General features: G+C 58.2%; 1 protein-coding gene across 6 annotated transcripts in view; it reads left to right on the forward strand.

Moving 5' to 3' along the window:
• The window catches only part of HDAC4 (histone deacetylase 4), a 291,067-nt gene that overhangs the window by 140,036 nt on the left and 127,856 nt on the right, over positions 1 to 23,175 (forward strand). For 5 of the 6 annotated variants that reach the window (XM_053902909.1, XM_053902908.1, XM_053902900.1 and 2 more), the window contains one exon: positions 1,088 to 1,159. In XM_053902909.1, the coding sequence (XP_053758884.1) occupies positions 1,088 to 1,159 (72 nt within the window). Of the gene's footprint in view, positions 1 to 403; positions 512 to 1,087; positions 1,160 to 23,175 lie in introns of those variants that run through there. The other variant, XM_053902910.1, reaches the window with a different exon arrangement.

Here is a 23,175-nt window from a genome sequence, read left to right on the forward strand (position 1 = left end):
TCAGGAGCACACATCTGGAGCTCCTCCGAGGACTTCTGTCCTTGGACTTGGAACGTGTTCCGAGACACGCGCGGGTTGGCTGACGCAGGACGGGACGGCCCTGCGAGGCGTTATCCGCTGGAGGTAAAGAGCGAAGCGTTCGTACCGCGGCTGATCCGATGCCCTCCGTCTGGTCGTGATTGCAAAGTCTGCCTGAGGGAGCTCACGGCTGCTCTGTGAGACTAGCACTTTCTCCTCCAGGCAGTCGCGAGAGTGACGCCACGTCACGTCTGTCATGACGCGCCTGTCCCCGCAGCCCGCTGTGCACCACTTGTCAGGAGCTAATTTTAAACCCAAAGTGTGATTCCTGGAAGTTTTGCCAGAGTTTTCTGGCTCTTCTGCCCGGGAGGAGATGGGGAGTCTCAGGGAGCGCAAGAGCGGCGGCTCCAGGTTTAGGGTGGTGGCCGGAAGCCAGCTCCGTCTCCGCGCCCAGCCTGGGGAGCGAGAGACGGTTCCCGAATACGGGCCCAAGGTGGGTTCAAGAAAATGATTCCTTAAGCTGCGAGTAGCCGGCCAGGCGTCTTTGCGAAAGCGTGTCTGGGCGTGTTGGTGACCTCGGGCGTCCCCCCGCAGCACGCCGCACAGCTGCTCTCGGCCGGGCCCCCCACCCCCGCCAGGGCCGCGTTTCTGCTGTCACCCCGGCCACCTGTCAGCATCTGGGAAGAGGGCGAGCGGTTCTCCCGTTTCCATCATCTCCGGGCTTCCGGTCTCTGCAGAAAAGCTGTGCTGATGAGCACAAGTAGGTAGAACGTGGCTGGAAACCGAAGCGAACCGGGACGGCCGAGCTGGGTAGATGCCCTCAGGCCAGAAGCTGTCGCCCGCCCTGTTGCAGTCGGGACTACTCTGGCGTCCTCCAAAGGGGCTCTCGGTTTCTGATGCGGCAAATAAAAATAACCTGCGATGGAATTAAAACCGTCCTCCTTTAAAAATGCGAAGGACGCTTGCCTTTCCATTGTCTGCGAGGAGCGTCCTCGCAGACTCTGAGTGTAAAGCATTTTCGTGGAAACGCGCGCAGTTTCTGAAACCAAATGCTTTCTCTGTCCTCCAGATGGACTTTCTGGCCGAGACCAGCCTGTGGAACTGCTAAACCCTGCCCGCGTGAACCACATGCCCAGCACGGGTAAGTCGGCACGCCCCGCCTGGTGGGCACGGGCTCATCCGGGGGGCGTTCGGAGGCTCCACCCACGGGGGGTGTGGGGGGGCAGGTGGGCCATCAGATCCGTGGACTCCTGTGCTCTTTTCCGGGGGTGAAATAGGCCACCCGTTGTGGAAGTGCATTGGGCGTTGCCTTGAGGTTATTTCAGTGGCAAAGGAGTGAATCTTTTCCGTCTTGAGCTCCGAAGGGCGTGTTCTTCCCAGAGGGGCCACCTGCTTCTCTTAGGTGTGACCCCGGCCCCCGTCCGTAGGAGGGCCCCCGGGAAAGAGTTCTGAGCCCAGGCCAGGGCCAGAAGTCCCCTGCCCGGCGTGGCCAGGCTGCTGGCCGCCACAGGACCACGGGCAAGTCCCGCCTCACCCACAGCCCGGGCTTCTCATTGCTTTAGCCGCTCAGTGACAAGGTCTCCCAGTCGTCTTGTCCTTTCATCAACTAAAGAACGTCAGCCGTGATCAGGAGTCTTTGATTCCATGTGTGAGATTTCCAAATGTTACGCCTTAAGCAGCGTTAAGCAGCGTTTTCCGAATCTAGATGGCCGTGGAAACATTTTTTCCGGTCTTTTGCTTTCTGTGAAACACCTCCCCCCCATCCGGTGTCCTCCAGGATTTCAGCTCACAGCCTGGGCGCCTTCGGGTCCCCCTCACAGGTCGCTCGGCCGTCCCTCCTCGGGGCCCGGGGTGTGAGTTGGCGGCAGACCCCCGGGCCGGCGTGTCGAGGCCAGCGCCGCCGGACCCTTGCCTTCGCCGAGGCCTGTGTCTCGGTGGTCCCCGGCCTTCGTGGGCGCCACCCCGCCCGCTCCCTCCGTGGGCGGCGCCGGCGGACCCCTGCCTCTGCCCCGGCCCCCGTCGGGCCCGCCCACCGCCTCGCCGTCCCCCGTGCCCTTGAGCGAGGCTGGAGGTGCCGGAGGAGAGCCGTCCCTGCCTCTCCTTGGCGTTTCCCCAAACACAGCATCTTGTGGCTTCTCCGTGGTGCTCCTGGACGGTGCCCGGGCGCTCCGTGCCCCTGGGGCCGCTCACGGCCCGCTCCAGCTTCTGCTTCTTCCCCCCGCCCCTTCACTTGTGACCCCGCACGGAGTGGGGGGCAGGGAGGCTCCACGGTAGCACAGGAGGTGCCCCAGTTTTGGTCCGTGTGGAGTAAACCGTGCTGGTTGTGACTTGTTCTTCAGCTCCTTCTGCCGGTGTTATTCTTGTTTGAACGCGGGTCCCCGTGTGGCCGGGCATTTTAAGACTGGCTCCTAGAGCCCACCCAGGGGTGGGGCAGAGGAGACTCTGCAGATGGCCCGACGCATTGAAAAGGGGGTAGGTATGTGTCGTTTCCACGTGAGCCACAAAGAGGTGGGCTGCAAATGGATCTTCTGGCTCGGTGAGAACACGCTGCCTGTTGAGACCCGACTTGGGACTCGGCTTAGTGTCAGACGGCCCGTGGGCTTCGCACTCCGGCCGAGGGGCCCCGGGATCCCGCCGACCCCTCGGCTGTGGCCTGAGGCCGGCTGCTGAGTTTCTGTTTTGTTTTGTTTGCTCATCTCTTAGACGGGGATACTAATGCCTTCTCCGCAGGATTCTCAGAAGGATCGAACGTACAGGTCTGATTTTTAGTAGTTCCTGGACAGATGCCATCCCTTCGCGTCCCATTGACAGACACGGAAGACGGTGTGTGGCGTAGCTGGGACAGAGCCGGTCCCGGGTCCCAGGAATGCCCCCCTGGGCCCTTCCCCCTCCTCCCCTCCTTTGCGGGGAACCGCCTACCTCGAGGAACACGCCTTGGGGAGTGTGCCCCCAGGGAACCGAAGCAAGTCCTTTCGCCTCCTGGGAGCCAGATCCCCGCGGGCCGAGTCGGACACTGCTGCGTTTTCTGGTGCTTTTGCTTTCTGTGTGTGTGTCACCGGTGGTGAGTGCTCGCAGTGGGGGAGCCGTGCCCGTGGGGCGTCAGCGAGGAAGGGGGAGCGTGCACGCGGTGCCAGGGGTGTGACGTCGGCCGTGAGGCTTGCACGCGAGGCGCCGCAGAAGCCGCCGTAGTGAGGGGGCGGGGCCCTCCTCACGGGTCCACGCGCTCGGCTGGGCCAGCCCACAGTCAAGTACGTCGCACCAAAAATGTTGACTCAGGTTAATGAAGGATTTGAAACTTAACACGAAGACTTCCTTCACAGCCACACGGTGATGATGCGGGCGTAGCAACGATGTTCTCTGTACTTCTCTGTCCATCCCGGTCGGCCTTGGTGGGTTTTCTGGCAGTCGAGTTTAACTTCGGCCCTCTTTTGACACGTGGCAGTGTGGACGCAAGCCGATACGTGACACACTTTGCAGGAATGACTGCGGTGTCCACCTGGGGAGCCGGCTCCTTGAAGCAGCGGCTTGCGCGCCGAGTAGGAAAGGGCTCGGGGGGCCCCCCCACCCCCCACCGTCGACCTGCGCGCACCTCCTGGCTCTTCCAGGTTGTGAACGATGGCGACCTCAACGCGGGCTTCTTCTGATAATGGTTCCTTTAAATAGTCCTTACAAAGCCTGACTTCACATAGAAAAGCACTATTGCCATCTTCTGTGCGCCCTCTTGAATCGAGACCTGAGGTAATTCTTAAAAAGAATAATGTCTCATGGCAGAAAAGTCTGTATCGTAGAAGGAAAAGGCCAAAATTCTAGTCAGTTGGGGTTACTTCGATTTCTTAACCTCCCCTGCCCTGTAACTTCTCGTGGGTAAACAAGCCTTTCCTTCTGCTTTTCCTTGTTGTAAAATTTCTAATTGTAGGGGCACCTGAGTAGCTGAGTCAGTGAAGCATCTGACTCGTGACTTGGGCTCAGGTCATGATCTCAGGGTTCGTGAGTTTGAGCCCCACATCGGGGTCTGTGATGACACTTCGGGGCCTGCTTGGGATTCTCTCTCCCTCCCTCTCTCTCTCTCCCTCCCTCTCTCTCTCTCCCTCCCTCCCTCCCTCTCCTCCCCCTCTGTTCCTCCCTTGCTTGTGCACGGTGTTCTCTCTCTCTCTCTCTCAAAATCAATAAATGAAATAGAATTTGTAATCGCCAAGGAATTGTATCTTAGAAGAAACCATACAGCCGCTTACCCTCAGATACAGCAGATCCTGTGCTACCGTTACCCTAGGTGAGCATCGTATTTCTGTTTTCTGAAGTGAAATAACACCGTCACGGACGTGGCTGCACCTGTTCGCCCTTCCCAGAGACTGTCATTTTCCTTCCCGGATGGGGACCTGGGGCACAGACGCGACAGCCGGGCGGGGGTCCTGAAGAAGCCACGCCATCAGCTCCGTCGGGTGGGGAGAGGTGTCGGGGATCCAGGGCAGAGGAGAAGGGGAGAGATGGGCGTCTTGGGGAGCGGGAGGCCCCGGGACCACACACCCACCTGCATCAGGTGCTTGGGTTCTAGTGCCCTTGGAAGACGCTTAAGTCACTCATTTCTGAATCGTCGTAACTGTTTTGAAGTTACAGGCTTCTCCCTCTGATTATAAAAGCGATGTCTATTAGGGGAGAGACACGGGGTGCCAGACGTGCTGGGTGCTGGCTCCCAGAAGTGGGAGGGGGCTCACTCGGGTGCTACCCGGTGTGGACGCTCAGCAGCCCTGACGGAGGGAACGGGGTCGAGGGGAGGCCTCGGTCGTCCAGGAGCAGAGTGGAGGAAGCGAGACCGGAGCGGGAGCAGGACGCACATCTGAAGCACACCGCAGTTAACCGACGGCGTGCACGGGGCTGTCCACCAGGCGTGTGTGCTCGTCACGGCAGCCACGCACCCTCGCTGGGCACCCGGCACGCGAGTTATGGGGCAGGACCCCCGTGCTCCGGTGCCGCTGGAGAAGAGACCGCCTCAGACAAGGTCGTGGCCCCCGAGCTTACGGATGCGCGCTGCAGGCCCCCGAAGGTTCCGCAGCTACGGGATGCAGGCACCGTCGCCCGCGATACACGTGCCCCTAAAGTGTGCACGTGGGTCAGCTGGGGAGGCTCCTTGGAAGGCGGTACGACAAAGGTGAAATTGAATTTTTCAAAGGAAATTCCGGCCTCTTGAAGAAACTACAGAAACTCCCGAGAACTTACCGAAATGAAGACAAAAAGCGAGGGCTAGCTTTAAACATGGATTCCCACGCCGTGAAGGGTATTTGACCAGCACGCTGTCGAAGCGGCGACAGAATTTCTTACACGTGTCTTGGAGTTTGGAGCAGGAGCCGTCTGGGCTGGCGCGAAGCTTCTGGTGCCTCGCAGGCATGTTGGTTGTGTCGTTGTTTGGTTTCCGTGAGCGGAAACGCATCTTGTGAGGCAAATGCAGATGTGAGACCTATGTGACCCCGTACGACCCGGGGAAAGCGCCAGAAAAGCTCCCTATTGGCACCTGAGCTGATTAGTTACTTTAACCAGTAGATCCCCTGGGAACAAAGCCCGTGTGGTAATACTTCTCACGTGATGCTCCTTCGTGTGTGTGTGTGTGTGTGTGTGTGTGTGTGTGTGTGTGTGTGTGTAATGTGAGGACGGGGTGCGGTGGAGGCCTGGGCTGCCTTGTGTGGCTCCTGCTGGGTGCCAGGCGGGGTCGGGGATTGTGCTCATTGATCTCCTGGTTCTGGCGCCATTGTGACCCTGGACCACCCTGGGGCTGGAGGCAGTGCCCCCCAGGACGCGCTCCATCGTGGCCGAAGACGGGCTGCCCTCCGCCGCAGGTGGGCCCGCGCAGGGGCGCATGGGGCATATAGCAGGCATCTGCCCCGCTGTCCCGGGGGCCTGCCGCGCTCCTCCTGCTTGCTTGTCTGCTTTCAACTTGGGAGGAAAAATGAAACCCAGAACATAAAGATGCCGAAGTCAAGTTCTGCAGTTTGAAAATTTGAGGAGAAGAGTCCCAGTTTGATTTGCTCGGTCTAAGCAAATGCGGAGAGTTTTCCCGCTTCCCTCCCCGCACAGGCTCACCCGAGAGCCCCTGTGAGCAGCCCTGACTTAGCCCGGACTGAGGAGCCTGGGGCCCACGGAAGCCAGAAACCTGAGTGTCACTGCAGTTTTATCCAGGGAGGCCACACAGCTGTACATGTGTGGCGGGCACCGTGAGCCATCCGGAGGTGCCGTGGGTGACTTTAGGGGAGCAGGTGAATCCACGGCCGGGAGCAGTTCCGGGCAGAAGGGTGCCGTGCTGGGGTGTCCTGCTGGGTCGCTGCCTCCTTCCCCGGGCGTGGCGCAGAGGAGTCCTCAAGGTGTGCTTTTCCCATCGCGGTTGAAGTTCATCACCAGTCCCGACTGTGAAGAGGCATCGCTTCCAAGGCCTGCCCGTCCCCAGCCTCCCGCTCCGGTCCTTTCTGGGCTCCCAGCCCGTCCCCCTGGGAGCGGTCAGTGCAGCCTGGCTTCTCCATGCCGGTTGCTTCTCCCCGTCCCTCCCACCAGGCCCGTGCCTCCCTCGGGCAGTCTGCATGCAGGGGCGCCGCCGTGCCAGGAACAGCATCTCCCACGGCACAAGCACGGCGTCTGTCCGGTGTGCTCCCTTCCCTGCCCCACTCCTATGCTCCCACTTGGACTCCGGATTGAAGGAAGCGAGTGCAGGGTCGGGCCTGGCAGCCCAGCAGCTCAGGGGATCTGTGTGGCCTCGAGCGGACTCGTCCTCTCGTGTCACATGACCACTCGGCCTGGCGGAGGCACCGGGGACCGGGAAGCATGGCGGGCGACTCTGGCACAGCGTGGGGCACGCGGGAGGGAGCCTCGTGCGGCTCTCTGCCGACTTCTGTTTCGTCTCCTCCCGTCTGCTGGTACCCAGGCTCTCGGCTCCGCTCCGGGGTGACCACCTCCCTCCGCCAGCCCAGAAGCCTTTGTGATCGCACCCCTGGAACCTCTGTTTAAAATGAAGCAAAACCAGCCCGTGCAGGGAACCTAACGTGAAAACGCTTTGGGTTACGTCGCGAACGTCTCCCGTGAGGGTTCAAGGCTGCATGGGCTTTTCCTTTAACTCTGTCGTAGAAGGTTCCGGCCACGCCTGAGGAGGTACCAGACCTCCTCAGTGTTTAGCGCATGTCTCTCTGGGACGCCGGGCCTGGTGACTGGGTCTGGGCCCCCAGAGGGGGGACTCCTGTCACCACCCGTCACCTGGCAGGCCCCGGCCTCCTTGCCCTCTGCCGTGCAGGTGCACCCGGGGGCTCGAGTCCTGTTCACAAGAACTTCAGAAGCGGAATCTGAAGTGGAGGGCGTGGCTGCTGACCTGCAGGGACAAGGGCGACCGAAGCTGCTTCAGGACGCGGACCACGGCACGGCCACTTCCTACCAGACGCCTCCCAAGTTACCAGCAGGCCCTGCTGCTTTTCTCGGGAGTCTGACGAGTTCACTTTGGGGTGCACAAGAGAGAGTGAATTCTTTCCCAAGGACAGTCCTTTATGGGGTAAAGCTTGGGGTATCGTGCTTTGGTGCTTCAGGACAGTGTTTCCAGAGAAAAGACAGGCCTCCCTCTCTCGTGTCTGCTTTTCTGTCCTGTTAACCTAGCCCCTCTGCCCCCACAGTCCCGACCTCGCTCATGGACACTGGCCTCCCTACGTGACGGAGCACCGGGCCCTGCCCCAAGGCCCTGGGAGCTGAGCAGGATAGGAGCCCGCAGCCCGGCCTCTCCAGGTCCCAGAGCTGTGGGCACATCCAGGGGTCGTGCTGATCGGATTCTCCGGGCTTGTCACAGGACGGGGCACACAGGGCCTGCCCTTCAGGCTCCCGACCCACAGGAGAGAGGGAGCAGGCAGCAGGCACTGCCCACTTTCCGTCACTCACCCCCCGGCTGCTTCTTCGTGTCTCTTCTCCTTCTCTCCTACCCTCTCTCCTTCTGCCCCGTGCCTCCCTGTGTGTGCCCTCGCCCCTCCCCAGACCAGGGCTCTCGGCGATACATGTGTGAATGGCCGCCAACTCTGGAGAGAGGGACGTGGCCCTGAGGTGCTGGGGGCCGAGCGTGTCACACCAGGGCGTGACACCGGGCCGGTGACGGCCGCCTCCTGGCATGCTGCTGTCCTCCGGGATGGAGCCTGCCATGGGCCTGAGGTAGCCCGGGGCAGGAGGGCTGCCCTGTGCGCTCACCCATGGCCCTGGGGCCTCATGTGAGCGGAGGTGACCCGGCATAGCTATGACGTGACATTTGCCCTCAGAGTGACGACGTGATTTACTATCTGGCTTGTGCACTTGGGCTTTGCAAACCGTTTTCCCCCCCGAATACTGAGGCATGGTCCCCCTACCTTCCCAAGCCTTGCCCTCCGTCCCCATGGCCGCCCGGATGGTGTGTCCGTCGTTCTGTCTAGGACAGCACTGTCTCCTTCTGCATTGCACCCCCCCCCTCCCCCCAGGGTCCTGTTGTCCTGTTTGGGTTCTGCCTTGCATGATGACAGTTTTCCTGACCGTCTGGCAACCCCACTGTCTGCTCATCTTTGGGGAAGGTCCCCCGAAGGCTGGGGGCCCTTCAGGGTGTGGGTGGTGCCAGCGGCTGGGGCCCCCCCTAGCCTCACTGGGACGGTGTGGACCCGGGCCGCCCACATCCTGGGTCATCAGCCATTTCCATGCTCTCAAGCCTGGTCAATCTGGGACCTTCGCCCTCTCCGGGAAGGGAGCCTCCAGGCTCCTCCAGCTCTGTGGGGTTGGCACGAGTGCTCCCAGGAGGGAAGCAGGAGTGCTCCCGGGGTAGGTGCTCCATCTCCTGAGCTGTGGGTTCTAGGGCCACAGCGGCTGAGTCCCGGGAGGCTTTGCGGCTAAACGCAGACCCTCCTTTCCCCGCCATCATAGAGTAGGATGGGGTTTCTTGTGTCTGATAAGGCAGGTACCCGTTATTCACCCATGTTCTTTCTGTTTTTTTTTAATTTTTAAGGTTTAATTTAAATTTTTTAAATTTATTATTTATTTAATTTTATTAATTTAATTTTTAGTTAATTTTTAAAGTTTATTTTGACAGAGACAGAGACAGCACAGGCAGGAGAGGGGCAGAGAGAAACGAGAGAGAACGAATCCCAAGTAAGCTTCACGCTCAGTGCAGAGCCCGACGCGGGGGTCGATCCCACGAGCCACGAGACCGTGACCTGAGCCGAAACCAAGGAGTTGTTTGCTCGGCTAACTGAGCCAGCCAGGCGCCCCTCACCCATGTTCTTTCTGACTTGGGGAACTGTGTTCTCTCTCCTGTTTGCATTTTGTCTGCATTTGTGTGGGTGATTTTTTTTTTTAAAGCACTCCGTACTGTTTTAGTGGGATCTTGGGGGAGCAGGGAGCGTCCCCGATGGTGTTCAGTGTGACGGTGTTCGGTCTGCCGTTCCTAACCAGAAGTGCCCCCTCGTGCGTCTCCGGTGCTGCTCCAGGCCTGGCCACCCCTCTCCCGGCCGGGCTCTGTCGGTGTCCCCCGCACTTGAGGGAGGAACTAACGGCCTTTCCTGTCCTGGGTGGAGGGGAGATTTCTTGGGCTGTCGATGTTTATCATGAGCCGTTCCCGCCCCTGAAATTCTGTGTGCTGCTGTCGCCGTAGATCTCCATGCAGAGTCACCACGAGCTTGCCGTGTGGCCTGCGGAAGGGAACGGGAGCCGGAAGAAAGCCAGCGTTTCCTGGTTGCGGCACAGGGGGGACTTGGGCATCTGAGAGATGTCGCCCTGGGCCCAAAGCCGGCCTCACGTCCACACAAGCCCGGGTGTGGTGGCGGCACAGGGACCCCAAGACCTGGGTTGCTACAGGAAGCGGAGAGCCGCCCCTTCATGTCCTCACAGGACGTTTGACAGTGATTATTAGGTGAAAGGAAGGGTTTTTCTAGTGCTGGCTTCCCTGTTGCTTGTGAGCACAAGTGTCCCCAGTCGCAGATGTGTGCCCAGGACTGACCGACGTGTCCAACATCGTATCTCTGGTCTTTCCAGCTTTGTGTCCTGCACGTCAGGGCAACGCAGTGGGAGAGGGATGTGCCCAGAGTGTCCGTGGACCCTCCTTCACGGGCGTCGTCCGGTGCCTTCAGCCAGGGTCAGGGACGTGGCCGCGTCAGCCTTGCCCGCCTGCTGTGGTTGCCGTCTGATCGAGACGCGACTTACCGTCCAGTGATCACGTGTACTGTGCCTGCTGGCCACACCGCATCCACCCGCTTTGGAGAAGGCCCGTTTCCGGAGTCTCCCGGCAGCCAGCACCTGCCCCGGGTGCCCGAGGCCCAAACCCAGACCCTTCTCGACTCCAGGCCCAGGGGAGCGGGCAGGTGCCGTCGGGGCGGGACCACGCAGGGGCCCGGTGTCCGTGTGGCTGCCCTTCTCCAGCTCTCCCAGCGGACCCCACCCCTGGGCACCTCTGCAGGTGGCAGAAAAGCCTCGACGCTTCCCTGAGGAGCATGGGGACGTGCAGGTGGGCTGGTGGTGGAGCCCAGCACACTGTCGTGTCGTGTCGGCTTTGTGTCTTTGCTCTCCCTCAAGTCCCGCCTCTGCCCGGGGACCCTGGTCCACAGTTATTTCCTGTTGCGTTAATTCTGCTCTTACCTCTCTTTGCTTTTTTTTTGGGGGGGGGGGTTGTTACCCTTAGGTTGGACATTTGGCATTAAGTTTTAACCTTTCTTCCCTGTGATGTGGGACATCCCTAAGCCTGTGCATTGTGTCGAGGTTTGAGAGCTGTGTTCTCGGTCCCGTTCTGGGCGCTGATACGCAAAATGCTATGCTGGGCGGCAGCGAGTTGTGTTAGAAGTAGAAGGGGGGCGGTGGGAAAAGCAGTGAAGGGCAGGTGGCATTCTCGTGGCCCGGGGTCTACAACGTTAAAGAACGTGGCCGAGGAAGGCCTCGTCGCACAGGCCCTGGGCTCCCCCGCTCATGCGCTCGTTCCTCGTGATCGGTCCTAGCGTCCTAGTGACACTGCCCTTCGCACTCAGGACGCGTGTGTTTGTGGCCGAAACAAACAGCCGTCCTGTTTGCAGAGCTCAGGGTGTACTGGGGGAGAGGACAGCCACCACGCGCAGGATGCAGGGCGGGGGCAGGAGTGGAGATGTGGAACCTTCCGTACAGGGCAGTAGGCCTGGTGGACGTGACGTGGGGATAGCGGACTCCCCGGGCAGGAGGAGCAGGTCAGGACTTGCCGGTGGGGAGAGAGGCCGGTGCAGAGGCCGGAGGGGAGAGCGTGGGGCCCGCGAGGAGGCAGGAGAGGAGGAGCGTGGTCCGCAAGAGTTGAGGGCAGGGGGCTGTCACAGACCACCGGGGACTTGCGGCCACCCTGCCAGCCAGGGTTTTGCCCGTGAGTGAGTGAGTGGAGAGCTCTCGGAGGTTCGAGAAGAGGAGGGACACCCCTCACCTGACGCTACGGACCGTGAGGGTGGTGGCCGCAGGGGGCAGGGCGAGGGACGGGGAGCCTGGCCCCAGCAGGGCAGAGACAGCAGGCATGATGACCATGGCTCAGATTCTAGAAATACTAGAAGTAGACAGCATTCACTGGAGGTGTAGGCGTGCCGTGAGGGAAGCCGAGAGGCACGAATGACCTCAGGGTTTGGGCATTGAGCACGTGGGTGGTGGCGTTGCCGTGGATTTCGGTGGGGACGTGGACGAAGCTGCCCTCGGGGGGCAGAAGAGGTCTGGTCCTGGATTGCTGAAGAGTCGTGCCCCACTGGGGACGTTGAGAGCCCCAGCGTGGAGGCAGCTGAGGCCCAGGCCCTGACGCTGGGACTCGGCCTACGGAGGGCATGGAAATGAACCCTCCCACGGGAGCGGATCTCCAGGCAGTGTCTGTAAAGTGGACGTTGTTTATACTTCTTTAATAGACGGTGTTTGCTTAGAGTTACTGGTGCATTTTCTACCAGGTCATACTTGGTGGGGTGTCCCTGCTCCTCAGGGGCTCGTGTCCTGTGCTGAGAGCCCGTGTGTGTCCGCACGGGAGACCAGACTTGCTCACCGCCTCGAGCAGGACTCCTGGGCTCCAGGACAGCCGATCGCTGACCGTTGTGGCAATAATGGCGGCAGTGACAACAGAGGGGCGCTGTCCCTGCCTGTCCCCCTTCAATCACGTGGGCACCTCATGCTGCTGGGACTTTGATTCCCCCCACGCGGGCGGCAAGCGGCTACCAATCGGAACCCAGGTTACACGCACGGCAAGGAGCCGAATGTCTAACACACACGTCCAGGTGTCTCTTCCGGACGCTCACGTGTGAACCTCAGCGCCCCAGCGCACACCGACGTCCCACGTCTCCAGCCGCCCGCGACCCACAGACTCTCGAAAGATGCTGCGTTCCTTGCTGGATACGTGGGGTGGGGTGGGCACCTCGCTTTCCGGAGAGCCCGGCTCACCCGGAGAAACGCAGCCCCACGTCAGGATGGCCCCTTCGCTGCCCTCTTTCTCCTTCTGCCAAGTGGAAGAAACACCTTCTATTTTTAAATATTTCAACTGTCAGTATTAGGTAACACTGGCCCTGCTGCAGCCCAGCTCTTCGGTGAAATACATAAGCAAACGTTTGGAGGTTGCTAGGAAGGAAATTCTGAAATGCATTCTTGTTCGAGTTACGTAAACTTGACCTTACGTAACCGAAACGGCAACGACAATTGTAGAGATTTGTGGCCTTCCTCGACCACGGGAACTATTTTTAATTTTCAAAGGCTGTATTTTTATCCATTGAATTTAGGATAACCGAAATGGCTCTCAGACAAGAACTTGCGACGTGTGCCAGTGTGAGCCCAGCCACGGCCCGGGGTGTGGGGCAGGTAAGGGAGGCGGGGACTGCGGATTCGAATCTAGGTGTCCGCACAGACTGGCCGAGCCACCCGGGCAAGCCGCTAACACCCGTGCAGCCTGGGTTTTGCCATCTGTCCTAGCTGTTCACTCCTGGGAGCACTTCCCCGCGGCAGGGAGGAGGGACGGGGTCCTTCAAAGCACCGTGGCGGGTGCCGTGCCTAAACCTTCGTGGCGCCCAGTTTCCTGCTGTTGCGACGTGAGCGTGTGGACTTCGGGTGCGTGTCCGGTGACACCGTGTTTACGAACGCGAGACAGCGAACTTTCAGGAGGATGCTTCTGTCCCGTCGCTTCCTTCTGGAGTCACGTTTGTCTCTGGTGGCTGCACTTACACCTGAGAACTTGCAGGACGGTTCACCGTTTCTGCACGGGGCGCTGCCTGCTGCTATTTATAGTTTGCCGGAAGTACATTCGCGCACTTCTTGAAAGCCAAGTTCCCGAGTGCATGCCAGGTTTTATTTACAGCTCTTGCTCAATTTGAGCTTGCAAATATTTCCAAAAAGCCGTTTTTCTTCCTGCAGGATACAGAGAAATGAGAAACATTACAAGGGTTTTCTAAAGAGCTTTCAGGATGGGTCTGAAATAGGGAGTGGGGGAAAATCTAACACTTGCTTCATCGCTAAATCACAGAGCATGGGAGTACAGATGGCTTTGCTCCCTTCAGATAGAGCCCGAGCTGGTGCAGCCAGCGCGCAGGAATTTCTGCACACAAGATTCCTTTAAAATAACATCACGGGCTGTCGTGAAGGCCAGGAAAATCGAAGTGAGAAGTTGCATGTGTCTCTGGACTAGAATTACGCGTGGCAAGGTGCTTGGTGTCCCTCTAGTACCTTGCATAGGAGGGGTCATTGGAGGCCACCACCCCCCCCAGATGGTGGCCTGTGTGGATCGCCGTTTGTATTTAAGCAACTTTATTTTCTGTAGAGTCAGGTTTGGAACACGTTTCTGAGCGAAGCTTCCTGCCTCGCGGGTCAGGTTGTTACTCTGGAGAAAACACCATTTCAGCGATCTGTTACGGAAAGGTTTCTTTCTCCAGGGTCCGTGATATCTTAAGTACTTTCAGCTTGGCATTTAATAGGAGGTTTCGGAAAACTATTCAGCAGAAGAGGATCCAGCCAAGTTGTACGGACAGCGTCGAGATGGCCCCCCACCGAGGAACAGTGTGGCCGGAAACGAGATTTTGAAGCCCAGATACGTTTCACGCAACCCTTGGCATCGACAGACGTGGGACCAGCTGTTTGTCAGTGTGAAGCGTTCACGGAGCTGGCTCTCGGCACCCGCTGCCACCAGCTGTGGGCAGACCTGGCCGAGGGGGCCCTGGGCCCTGGCTGTGCCGTGCTCGCAACTACCTGTGAGCAATGTTACTTCTAAAGTTCCTCATCTTAACGAGAAGAATCTGTTTTCGAAAAGAATGTGCCTCACCTGCTTTCCGTCTTTTACCAATTTAAAGTTGAGATACTTTACTCCGTGGGATCACAAAGAGAAATGGATGTTAACAGAGGAAACAAAATGGCAGATGCTGACCGTTGTTCACGCCGGATGCCCGCCTGCCCGCCACATCCCTCCCCGTCCCGTGCACCACGGAAGAGTTTCATAACGGAAGCGTGTTTCGTTTGGTTTGAAACGCTGGGACTGGTTCCTGAAAGCCTTCGTCACCTGCGCCGTTCCCCATCCCCCCCCACCCCTGCCGTTCCCACCAGTTGCCCTGGGTGTCCGTGTCCCAAACCAGCAGTCCCTTTAATTTCTGTCATCTTCATGATTTTCTTCCTCTTTTTCCTTGAACAGCATATGGTTTAATTTTCTGGTGCTGCTTCTAACTTAGAGTCCAGCGCTTAATTTATTTGTTTCGATTCCTTTTTTTAATTACTCAAGTGCGTAAGACTATGAATTACTTTCTGAGCTGGGCTTCAGGCGGTTCCTGGAATTCTCGATATGCGATGTGTTCATTTGCTCTGTTTTACACATTTTCTTCATTTTCATGCTGGATTTTTGAACGTTTAAGAGAAAAGTGTTAAAATTTTCCTCTAGTTGGATTTTTGTGTCTGCGTGTTTTATTAATTTCTCATCCGGTGGCAGTGTGCTCAGGGATTATAGTCTGTACTTCGTGGGGTTTCGTATGTGTTTGGAAATTTTCTGTGTTCTCCATGTGGCATTGATTTTTGCGAACGTTCCGTGGGGGCTTGAAATGAAAGCATAAATTCTTTCACGGTACAGAGTTTGAAGCGTATCGTAACCTAAGTGTTGGTTACATTATCCCTGTCTTCTGCGTCCTGCTGTGGGCTGTCGCCGATGCCCTACGCGCAGAGGAGCTTCTGCGGCCGGCGCAGTCCCTCTGCCTGGTTTTCCCTGGGTTTCTGTGTGTTCTCTGACCTCTGTCTTGAAGGCACCACGCATCTCTACGACAGCCGTGCTCTCCTGGTAAATCGTATACTCCAGACTTGATGAGATGGGCCTGTGCCTTATCTTGCATTTGCTTTGGATTTAGTCTCCGTGATACTGATATTTTGACCTTCGATTTCTTTCTCTTAGTACTTGCCTCTTGTGCCTTTTTGTCCCGTTCAAGCTGAGTCTCGTAGGCCTGGCTGCCTTCCGGGTATGCAATACATTGTTCAGTTTTGTTTTTACCCAATCTGATCGTTTTCAAGGGACTCCGTGAACAGTGAGTGTGTTTGGCTGTATGTTTTCCGTCCGTTTTATGTTCTGTTTTCTGAATTAAATGCTTCTGCTCCTTTGGCTTCTGGGACGTAGGCTTCCTCTGGCCTTTTGTCTGGTTTGGTGTGTGTAGTGCTGTTTTTTTGGTCGTTTTTAAGGCCGTATCCTCTTTTTAGATCTTAGGGGACCATTTACAAGTTCACATATTTGGAGAAATAGCTATTTCTTGATACGGCAGCTTTGAGCAGAATTTGTTGATGTCGTGGGAGATTAGATAATTCGTAAACTATGCTGTCTCTGGCCCCTTTCCTTCACTTTCTGATTTCGTTAGTGGTAGTGTTATTTTTAGTTCTGGTAATTCTCTTCGGGCCATAAATAGTGTATATACATATATACATATCACTACCATTCATTGACTTGCTAACCTTAACGTGGTGGTGGTTTTTGCCTGGGAGAGGCGAGAAACTGAACGTGTGCGTCTCTTCTGCCACGACTTGGTTTGTTCACTTACGCTTTCCCTTACAAGTATGAAGCATTTTAAGTTAACGTTAAGGTTCCCAGAAGTTGGGTCTAGAGATGCAGTCCATTTGATCATCGTTAAGGGGAGAAGAGGACCCTGAGCTCTTCAGGCTTCTGGAAATCTCCTCCAGCCTGTTCTGCGCTCGGGCTGTGCTGCTAGGGCCCCGCGGGGCTGGCGGCCGCAGATCCCCACTCCCAGGCCCAGTGACCCGGCCAAGAACGCACTGGCCTCAGCCGCCGTCTCGTGCCGTAGAATGTCTGGCTGCTGCCCCCAGTCTTTGAGACTTCGGGGCAGCCGAGGGGGCCCTGAGTGAGCAACGAGGGCTTTGAATGAGCCTCTCTTGGGGATTGTACGCTCGCAGGAGGGGGAAGTGTCAGGAAATGGGATACTTACTGCTTACTTCTGCCCCGCCAAGCCAGAGACCGGGGCGTTTAGAAATTCTTGAGAGTGAGGGGTGCCCAGAAGGAGCCGCCTTCACGGGCAGGTTGTGCACCTGCTGAGAAGGACCTCGGGAAAGGCAGGCGGAGGGCAGAAAGGAGCCCCACCCTTCTTACTGGTGGTACCGACACGAGAAGATGCCGTTTATCTGCAGGTCCCAGTGCCGCGGCCCCTCGTGGGATGGTCACCCCGCAGGGTCTGGTGCCAGATCCCCGCCCGCCGCTTCCTGAGTCGGGACCCCAGCAGTGCAGCCCTCCCTGTCCCCGTGCCTGGCGGGACAAGTCCCCCCAAGGGGGAAGGAGCTCAGGGACGGAGGGAGGGCGGGTGTCACACTGCAGGAAGGAGACCTTCAGACGTGGTGTTTTGAAAAGGGCACGGTGTTCACAGACTAACCGCTGAGAGCTCGCGGTGTGAAATTACCTAGATTCGGCAAGCCTTCGCTTCCTCAGGGGGTCTCGGTCAGCGGTGACCCAGTGGGCTGCTCTCTCATGCCTCCCGGGCAGGCCTCAGTGCCCCCCCCCCCCCTTGTGGCGGTGTCACTGCAGGGTCATTGCCACGACCTGTTCATGCCATGTGTGTGCTTGACCGGACTGTTCGTGCGAGTCTTACGTGTGCGTGTGCGTGTGTGCGCCTGTAAACACGTGTGTGGTATAGAGATGATCCACCGTGATTACGGGGCGAGGGGTGTACCTGGCGTGGCCCCAGCTAAAGCGCGTGAGCCACGGGCACTACACGCATACGTGCAGATGTGTGTCCCTAACGCTGTACGTTCAGCTTTTTAAACAAATTAGGGTTTAACGCGTTACAAATAAATTTTAAAAGTAAACGTGGGCATGTGATACGGATACAGCACAGCTTTTGTGAGTTGGGCCAAGGGAATAGGTAGGTGTCAGTCAATTGGGGATTTTAGTTCACATTCCCAAATTGCGTTCCGGAGAACGGTCCTGCTCTCGTTTGTTCAAGGTGATTTCTTTTTTTTTTTTTTAACACCTTTTTTTTTTTTTTTAAATTTCTGAGACAGAGATAGAGAGCACAAGCAGGGGAGGGGCAGAGAGAGGGAGACACAGAATCCAAAGCAGGCTCCAGGCTCCGAGCCATCAGCACAGAGCCCGACGCAGGGCTCGAACCCACAAACTGTGAGATCGCGACCTGAGCCGAAGTCGGACACTCGACTGACTGAGCCACCTGGGCGCCCGCCCCTGTTCACGGAGATTTCTGACGAACCTACCTTGCACCGAGCTGTCGCAGCCCGCGGCGTGGCTGTCTCCGTGATCCCCCCGTGCCAGCGCGCTGGTCCGGCCAGTGTGCCGCTGGCGGCGGGGTGGCTTTGCAGCGGAGTGGGGTGGAGATCTGGAGAGACTTCCAGCGTTTCCTGGGGGGGGTGTCTCCCAGGGTCGCTGCCCTTGGCGTTGTTGACCTAGAGAAGAAAGATGCGGTCCAGGTGGCTGGTGCTTTATCTTCCTGCCCCGTGAGCCCTCACCCGCTTCAGATTCGGAGGCCGCGTTGGTCTTTCACGCTGCCTCACCATTTCCAGGAGAGACCAGCTCCTGCAGCTTGGCTGTGCCCCCCGCGACCCCCTCCCCAGGGGTCTGCAGCACCTCACAGATAGCCCAGCTTTCCCTGGTTTCCAGAACAGAGTCCCTGTTTTTATGTTCACGGATGACTCCTTCTTGCCAAATCCCAGAATGCCACGTCCCAGCCCTTATCTTGCAGAGCCCCTCCCCAGTATCGACTCACAGGACTAACCTCTTCTAGAAGTACCTTGTCCCAGGACTACACACTCCTGGTACCTGTCCACTGCCCTGGCCACTCATCCTCCGACCCCCGGGCAGATGTTTTCCCCACCTCTCTTGTCCCCAGGGCTGGCCTTTGAATGGCTTCTCGTTCTTGTTGACTCCTTGCCTTGGTGATCTCGGTGGCCCCGTCTCATCCATTCGTACCCCCGAATACCACCCTGCTGCTACCGTCGTTCAGAGTTCTTGCCCCCGCCTGGATCTCACGTGATTCCGTATCCAAGAGCCAGCTGCTTGTTTTGAGGCCTTGCCTGGGCGTTTAATAGGCATCTCAGACTTCAGCGTGTGAGACTGGACTGTTGGCCGTCCCATGCCAACCCGGACTGGGGCCTCCGTCCTCTGAAGCCCCCAGATCACCCTTGAAATCCTGTCCCGGGGCGTCTGGGGGGCTCAGTCGGTTAAGCGTCCGACTCCGGCTCAGGTCATGATCTCACGGTTCGTGAGTTTAAGCCCCGTGTCGGGCTCTGTGCTGACAGCTCAGAGCCTGGAGCCTGCTTCAGATTCTGTGTGTCCCTCTCTCTCTCTCTGTCCGTCCCCTGCTTGCTCTCTGTCTCTCTGTCTCTCTCAAAAATAAATAAAAAACATAAAAAAAAAAAAAAAAGAAATCCTGTCTCCTATCCCACATTCAGTCAACTAGCAAATGCCATCAGCTGCCCCTTGAACCATGTGAAGGAGGAGTCACCTGAGTGATGGAGACATGCTCACGTGGCTTCACGGTGACGCTTGCGCATCTTGGTAAATGGACTGGAAAGTCACTGAGGTGTGCATTTCAAAAGGGTAAAACGCACAGTGTGCCTCGGGAAAGTTACTAAGTATTGTAGAGCCCGGCTGCTCACCTTCTCCGTCGTCAAGGATGGCGGCCGGCCCACCACTGGCCTCCATCCACAGCCAGCAGCCGCCTCTCCACCTGTCCCTTGCCTCTGTCCCGGCTGCCCTGTCGGATCTCAGCCTACAAGCCAGAGCCAGAGTAGTGCCCCTCGCCAACGACCACCCCTTAGTTCAGAATCTGTGAGTATGTGACCGTGCGTGGCAAAAGGGACCTTGCGAGTGTCATTAAGGATCTTGACGTGGAAGATGACCTGGGATCATCTGGGTGGGCTCGGTGGAGTCACAAGGGTCCCTCCAGATGGAAGGCAGGAGGGTCAGAGAGTCAGCGGTCAGACCGATGCGATTAGTGGCTTTGAAGGTAGAGGCGGGCCAGGAGCCAAGGCGGGCGCATGCCCCTGGATGCCAGGGCACGCCGGGAGCAGTTTGCCCCCTAGAACCTCCGGAAGGAACGCGGCCTGCTGATGCCTTGACTCTAGCTCCCGAAAACCCGCGTTGACCGCTGGCCTCCAGAACTATCGGAGCCGCTGAGTTTGTAGGAACTTGTACAGTAGCCACAGGAAACTAATGCACATGATGCCCTTGTCAACCCTCCCGCGGGGCCGGGCTCAGCTTTTCTACTTCCTCTTCCCTGTGCCCTGTGCAGAGGTCTCTGCTTCTCTGTCCCTCCATTTTCCACATCTGTCACACGGGGACTAGAAGGTGGTTAGGAGTGTCTGCCTGTCCTACTTGCCACGTGCTTCACCCGCTTATTTCATTTCCACCTGCTTCCCCTCTGGACTGTGTGCTCCGTGGAGGGCGGGCCTGAGGCTCGCGTTTGTCCCCTGGGGACTCTCTGGAGAGGTTCTAGAAGGCCCAGCACCACCACATCAGCCGACACTCCTGTGCCGTTCTCACTCAGCACGTGAGCCTGCGGGCTGTCCGGGCACGGGATTCTAAGTGTGAGCTAGAAAGTAGGCGGGTCCCCAGGGCCCGGGAGCGGGCAGGTGCACCCGCAGGCTTGCTCGAGGCGAGCCCGGGAGAGTCTGGCCCCGAGGGAGCGTACCGTTCGGTAGCGTCTGCGGAGAGCGGGCGGGTGAGGCGGGGGGCTCACGCACATCTGCAGCTGCAGGTGACCCGGGTTTGGCGGAGCGTGTTCTTGGCAGACTCCCACCGAAGACGAGCCTGTGGCCTGTGCTCCAAGCAGGTCCCCACCGTCCGTGTGGCCCTGGCCCCCAGGTCCTCGTCTGCCCCGGCCCCAGCTTCGCGGGGAGTTCTCGTGGGGTTTGAGCACCTCGCGCCGTCCTGGGTTCTGGGGCGGCCACAGAGAGCAACGGGACCACCCGCCACCCGCAGGGGTGACTGAGGGGCTGTGCGGACAGCGCCCGTTTTCAGTTGTTTCCGTGTTTCACATTAGAGGCTTCGCTAAATGCTTGGCCAGTATCTAAGGGTGCGTCTCTGGCAAGCGGGCGTGCGTATTCCCTGGCCCTGCCCCCTGGCCAGGTGCCGGGCAGGGGCCTGGTCCTTCCCTCGGGGCCCCAGATGTCCCGACCTGTTGCCCTTGCCTCTTGGGCTGACGCTTTTACGGTAGAGCACCCTCCCCGCTCCTTCCGGGGGTGCAGGCCTGGCCCCGCGTCCCAGCCTCCGGTGTCGCCTTCACGGTTCCGTCTTGGGCCTGCGCCCGGCTCCGGCCCTCAGCTGGGCCCTTCTCTGGGGGTCCCTGCATGTGGGGGTGGGGTGTGGTGGTAGCTCGCCCTCCCCCGACCTCAGAGGTGCCGGCATCCAGGGGGCATTTCTTTGCTGGGCCAGGTCAGGCCCCCACCCAGCTCCCAGAATCCTGTGGCTGTTGTCTCCCTGCGTGGTCATCTGCTTGTTGGGAAGATTTAGGTCTTTTCGCTGTCCCCAGGGTGGAGTTTCCAGAGGGGCCGGCATGCCTACCATCAGCCTGTGTTCTTGACGAGCTGTTCTTTGGGTGTCAAGAATGAGCCCCCCTCGGCCCAGCCAGGAGGCGGGGATGGGGGTGGGGGGTGGGGCGTAAAGACCTTTTAACTCGTGTTTTCACAACGTAAGTTAAAGATTAATTGGACTCCTAATAATCCTGCCGAGATTTTAAACACGTCACTTCACATTGCCTCTTACCATTTCTTTTTAAAAACCCTGTCCCTGGGCTTCAGAATGGAAATCTGCAGGAAACAGGGGACTGTCCTTCCCTTCACTGGCCGCTTCGGGAACTGACAGAAGCCTTTAAGGGCCATTTTTCCTTTGGAAAGGAGATTACGACGTGCAGAACGACCGAGCTCCGTGAGGTGGCTTCTGAGGAACAGGAGCCCGAGGAGAATGGACTGCTTCACCTTCCCACTGGAGTCTGAACTCGGTGCCCCCCGCCTGCCCCCGCGAGGCTTCTCACTGACGCATATCGCCACCGGCTTCTGTTTCGGGGGTTGTTGGCGGGCATTGTCCAGAAATGGCACGAGCAGCTGTACGGGACCGGGAAGACCTGGTTTGTGGGGAGGGTGGCGAGTCCCTGCTGGGACTGAAAGCTGTTTCTGCAGCCCAGCTGCTGGATAATTGGGGTCCGTGACCACAGCCCTGCCTTCAGACCACGCCCCCGAAATGGGGGTCTCTTGCGGCTGGCAAGTGACCACATCCCTCAAGTTGAACAGCGTAACTGGAAACGCGGTGTTTTCAAATGCAGGTACTGTCTAAGTTTGTTTTCCAAGCAGGTAAAACAGTGCTGTTGATTTCTTCGTACACACGTACCCCCGGTCGGGGTGTGGGGGGCCCTGGACCGTCCTGGGGGACTGTCACTCTTAGAAATGGGACTTCCAAGCACCTGAGTGGCTCAGTCGGATGAGCGTCAGACCTCGGCTCCGATCATGATCTGGCGGTCCATGGGTTCAAGCCCCGCGTGGGGCTCTGTGCCGACAGCTCGGAGCCCGGAGCCTGCTTCGCATTCTGTGTCTCCTTCTCTGCCCCTCCCCCTGCTCGCACTCTGTCTCTCTCTCTCTCTCTCTTGAAATAAATAAACATTTTAGAGAAATGTTAGAAACGGGACTTCCAGCTCTTTTGGAGAGGCGGTGAAGCCGGGCCCTCTGCAGGAGGGACATCCTGTGGTCCTTTCTAGCTTTCTGGAAGCTGGACTTTATACTGCTTAGTGATTCCGTATCATGAGGTTACCAGTTGTGTGTTTGTACTATGAAAAGAAGTAAGACGGAAGAAATCATGTATTTCTTTCCTTCTGTCAAAAACGTCCACTCAAAATGAACTTGAGTAGGGCAGTTTAAAATGGAATTTTCTGGGAGGAGGTGGCTGTGGGCGAATGCAGCCAGGTGATTTCATCACACAGTAGTGCTTTTGGTTCCCGGTTATGTAGCCCGAAGATTTCGTCACCTCGCCTGCCAGGAAATAGGTCTTCACAAGCCAATGTCTGCCCCCTTTTGGGCGACCTATGGAAATATAAAAGACCCCCGCGCTTGTGGAGGGTGGCTTAACAGGTCCTGTGTGTCAGGATTCGTGCAGTGAACACTCTGGGACCCGGCTGGGGAAGGGCTGCTACGTTTTCTCGTTCCTCCTTCCAGGGCGCCCAGGCAAGCGCCGGGTTCCCCGGGGAGGGTCTAGCCCCCTGCCAGCCTCCTTCCAGAGGAGCGTCCCACACAGGCCGTGTGCAGACATCCCCGTGGCACCCATGGAGAGCACTCTGTTCCTGAGTCCGGAAGGCGGAGTTCTGAAATGTCCTTCCTTGATTATCAGAAGACCTTGTAACCCCGCATGCGTCCTGGCTGGTGCGGAGTGGAGCCACGCATTTGCCTGGGCTGGTTTCTGCGTGGCTCACCTCCCCGGGGGGGCCCGAGCCCCGTTGGTCACGGTCCGGTAATGAACACAGGCTCTGTAGTCAGCCACACACCCGAGGAACCCTGTTCCCACTTCGGTGTTTGCCCTCGACTTGCCGTCTTTGAAAGGCTAGTTCCGCCACGTACGGATGCTTCCTCGGACAGCGCACCGTCGACAGCGGGGTCTCCCGACGCCGTCCCGGGCATCTTGCTTTCGTCCTGTCCCGTTTCGTGAATCTTGTTCCGCAGATTCACGTGCGGCGTCCTGTGTGCCCTGACGCGCTCGTGGTCTCCCAC

This window comes from Panthera pardus, unplaced genomic scaffold (genome assembly GCF_024362965.1).
Source record: "Panthera pardus isolate Hobbes unplaced genomic scaffold, ASM2436296v1 HiC_scaffold_10, whole genome shotgun sequence".
NCBI lineage: Eukaryota > Metazoa > Chordata > Mammalia > Carnivora > Felidae > Panthera > Panthera pardus.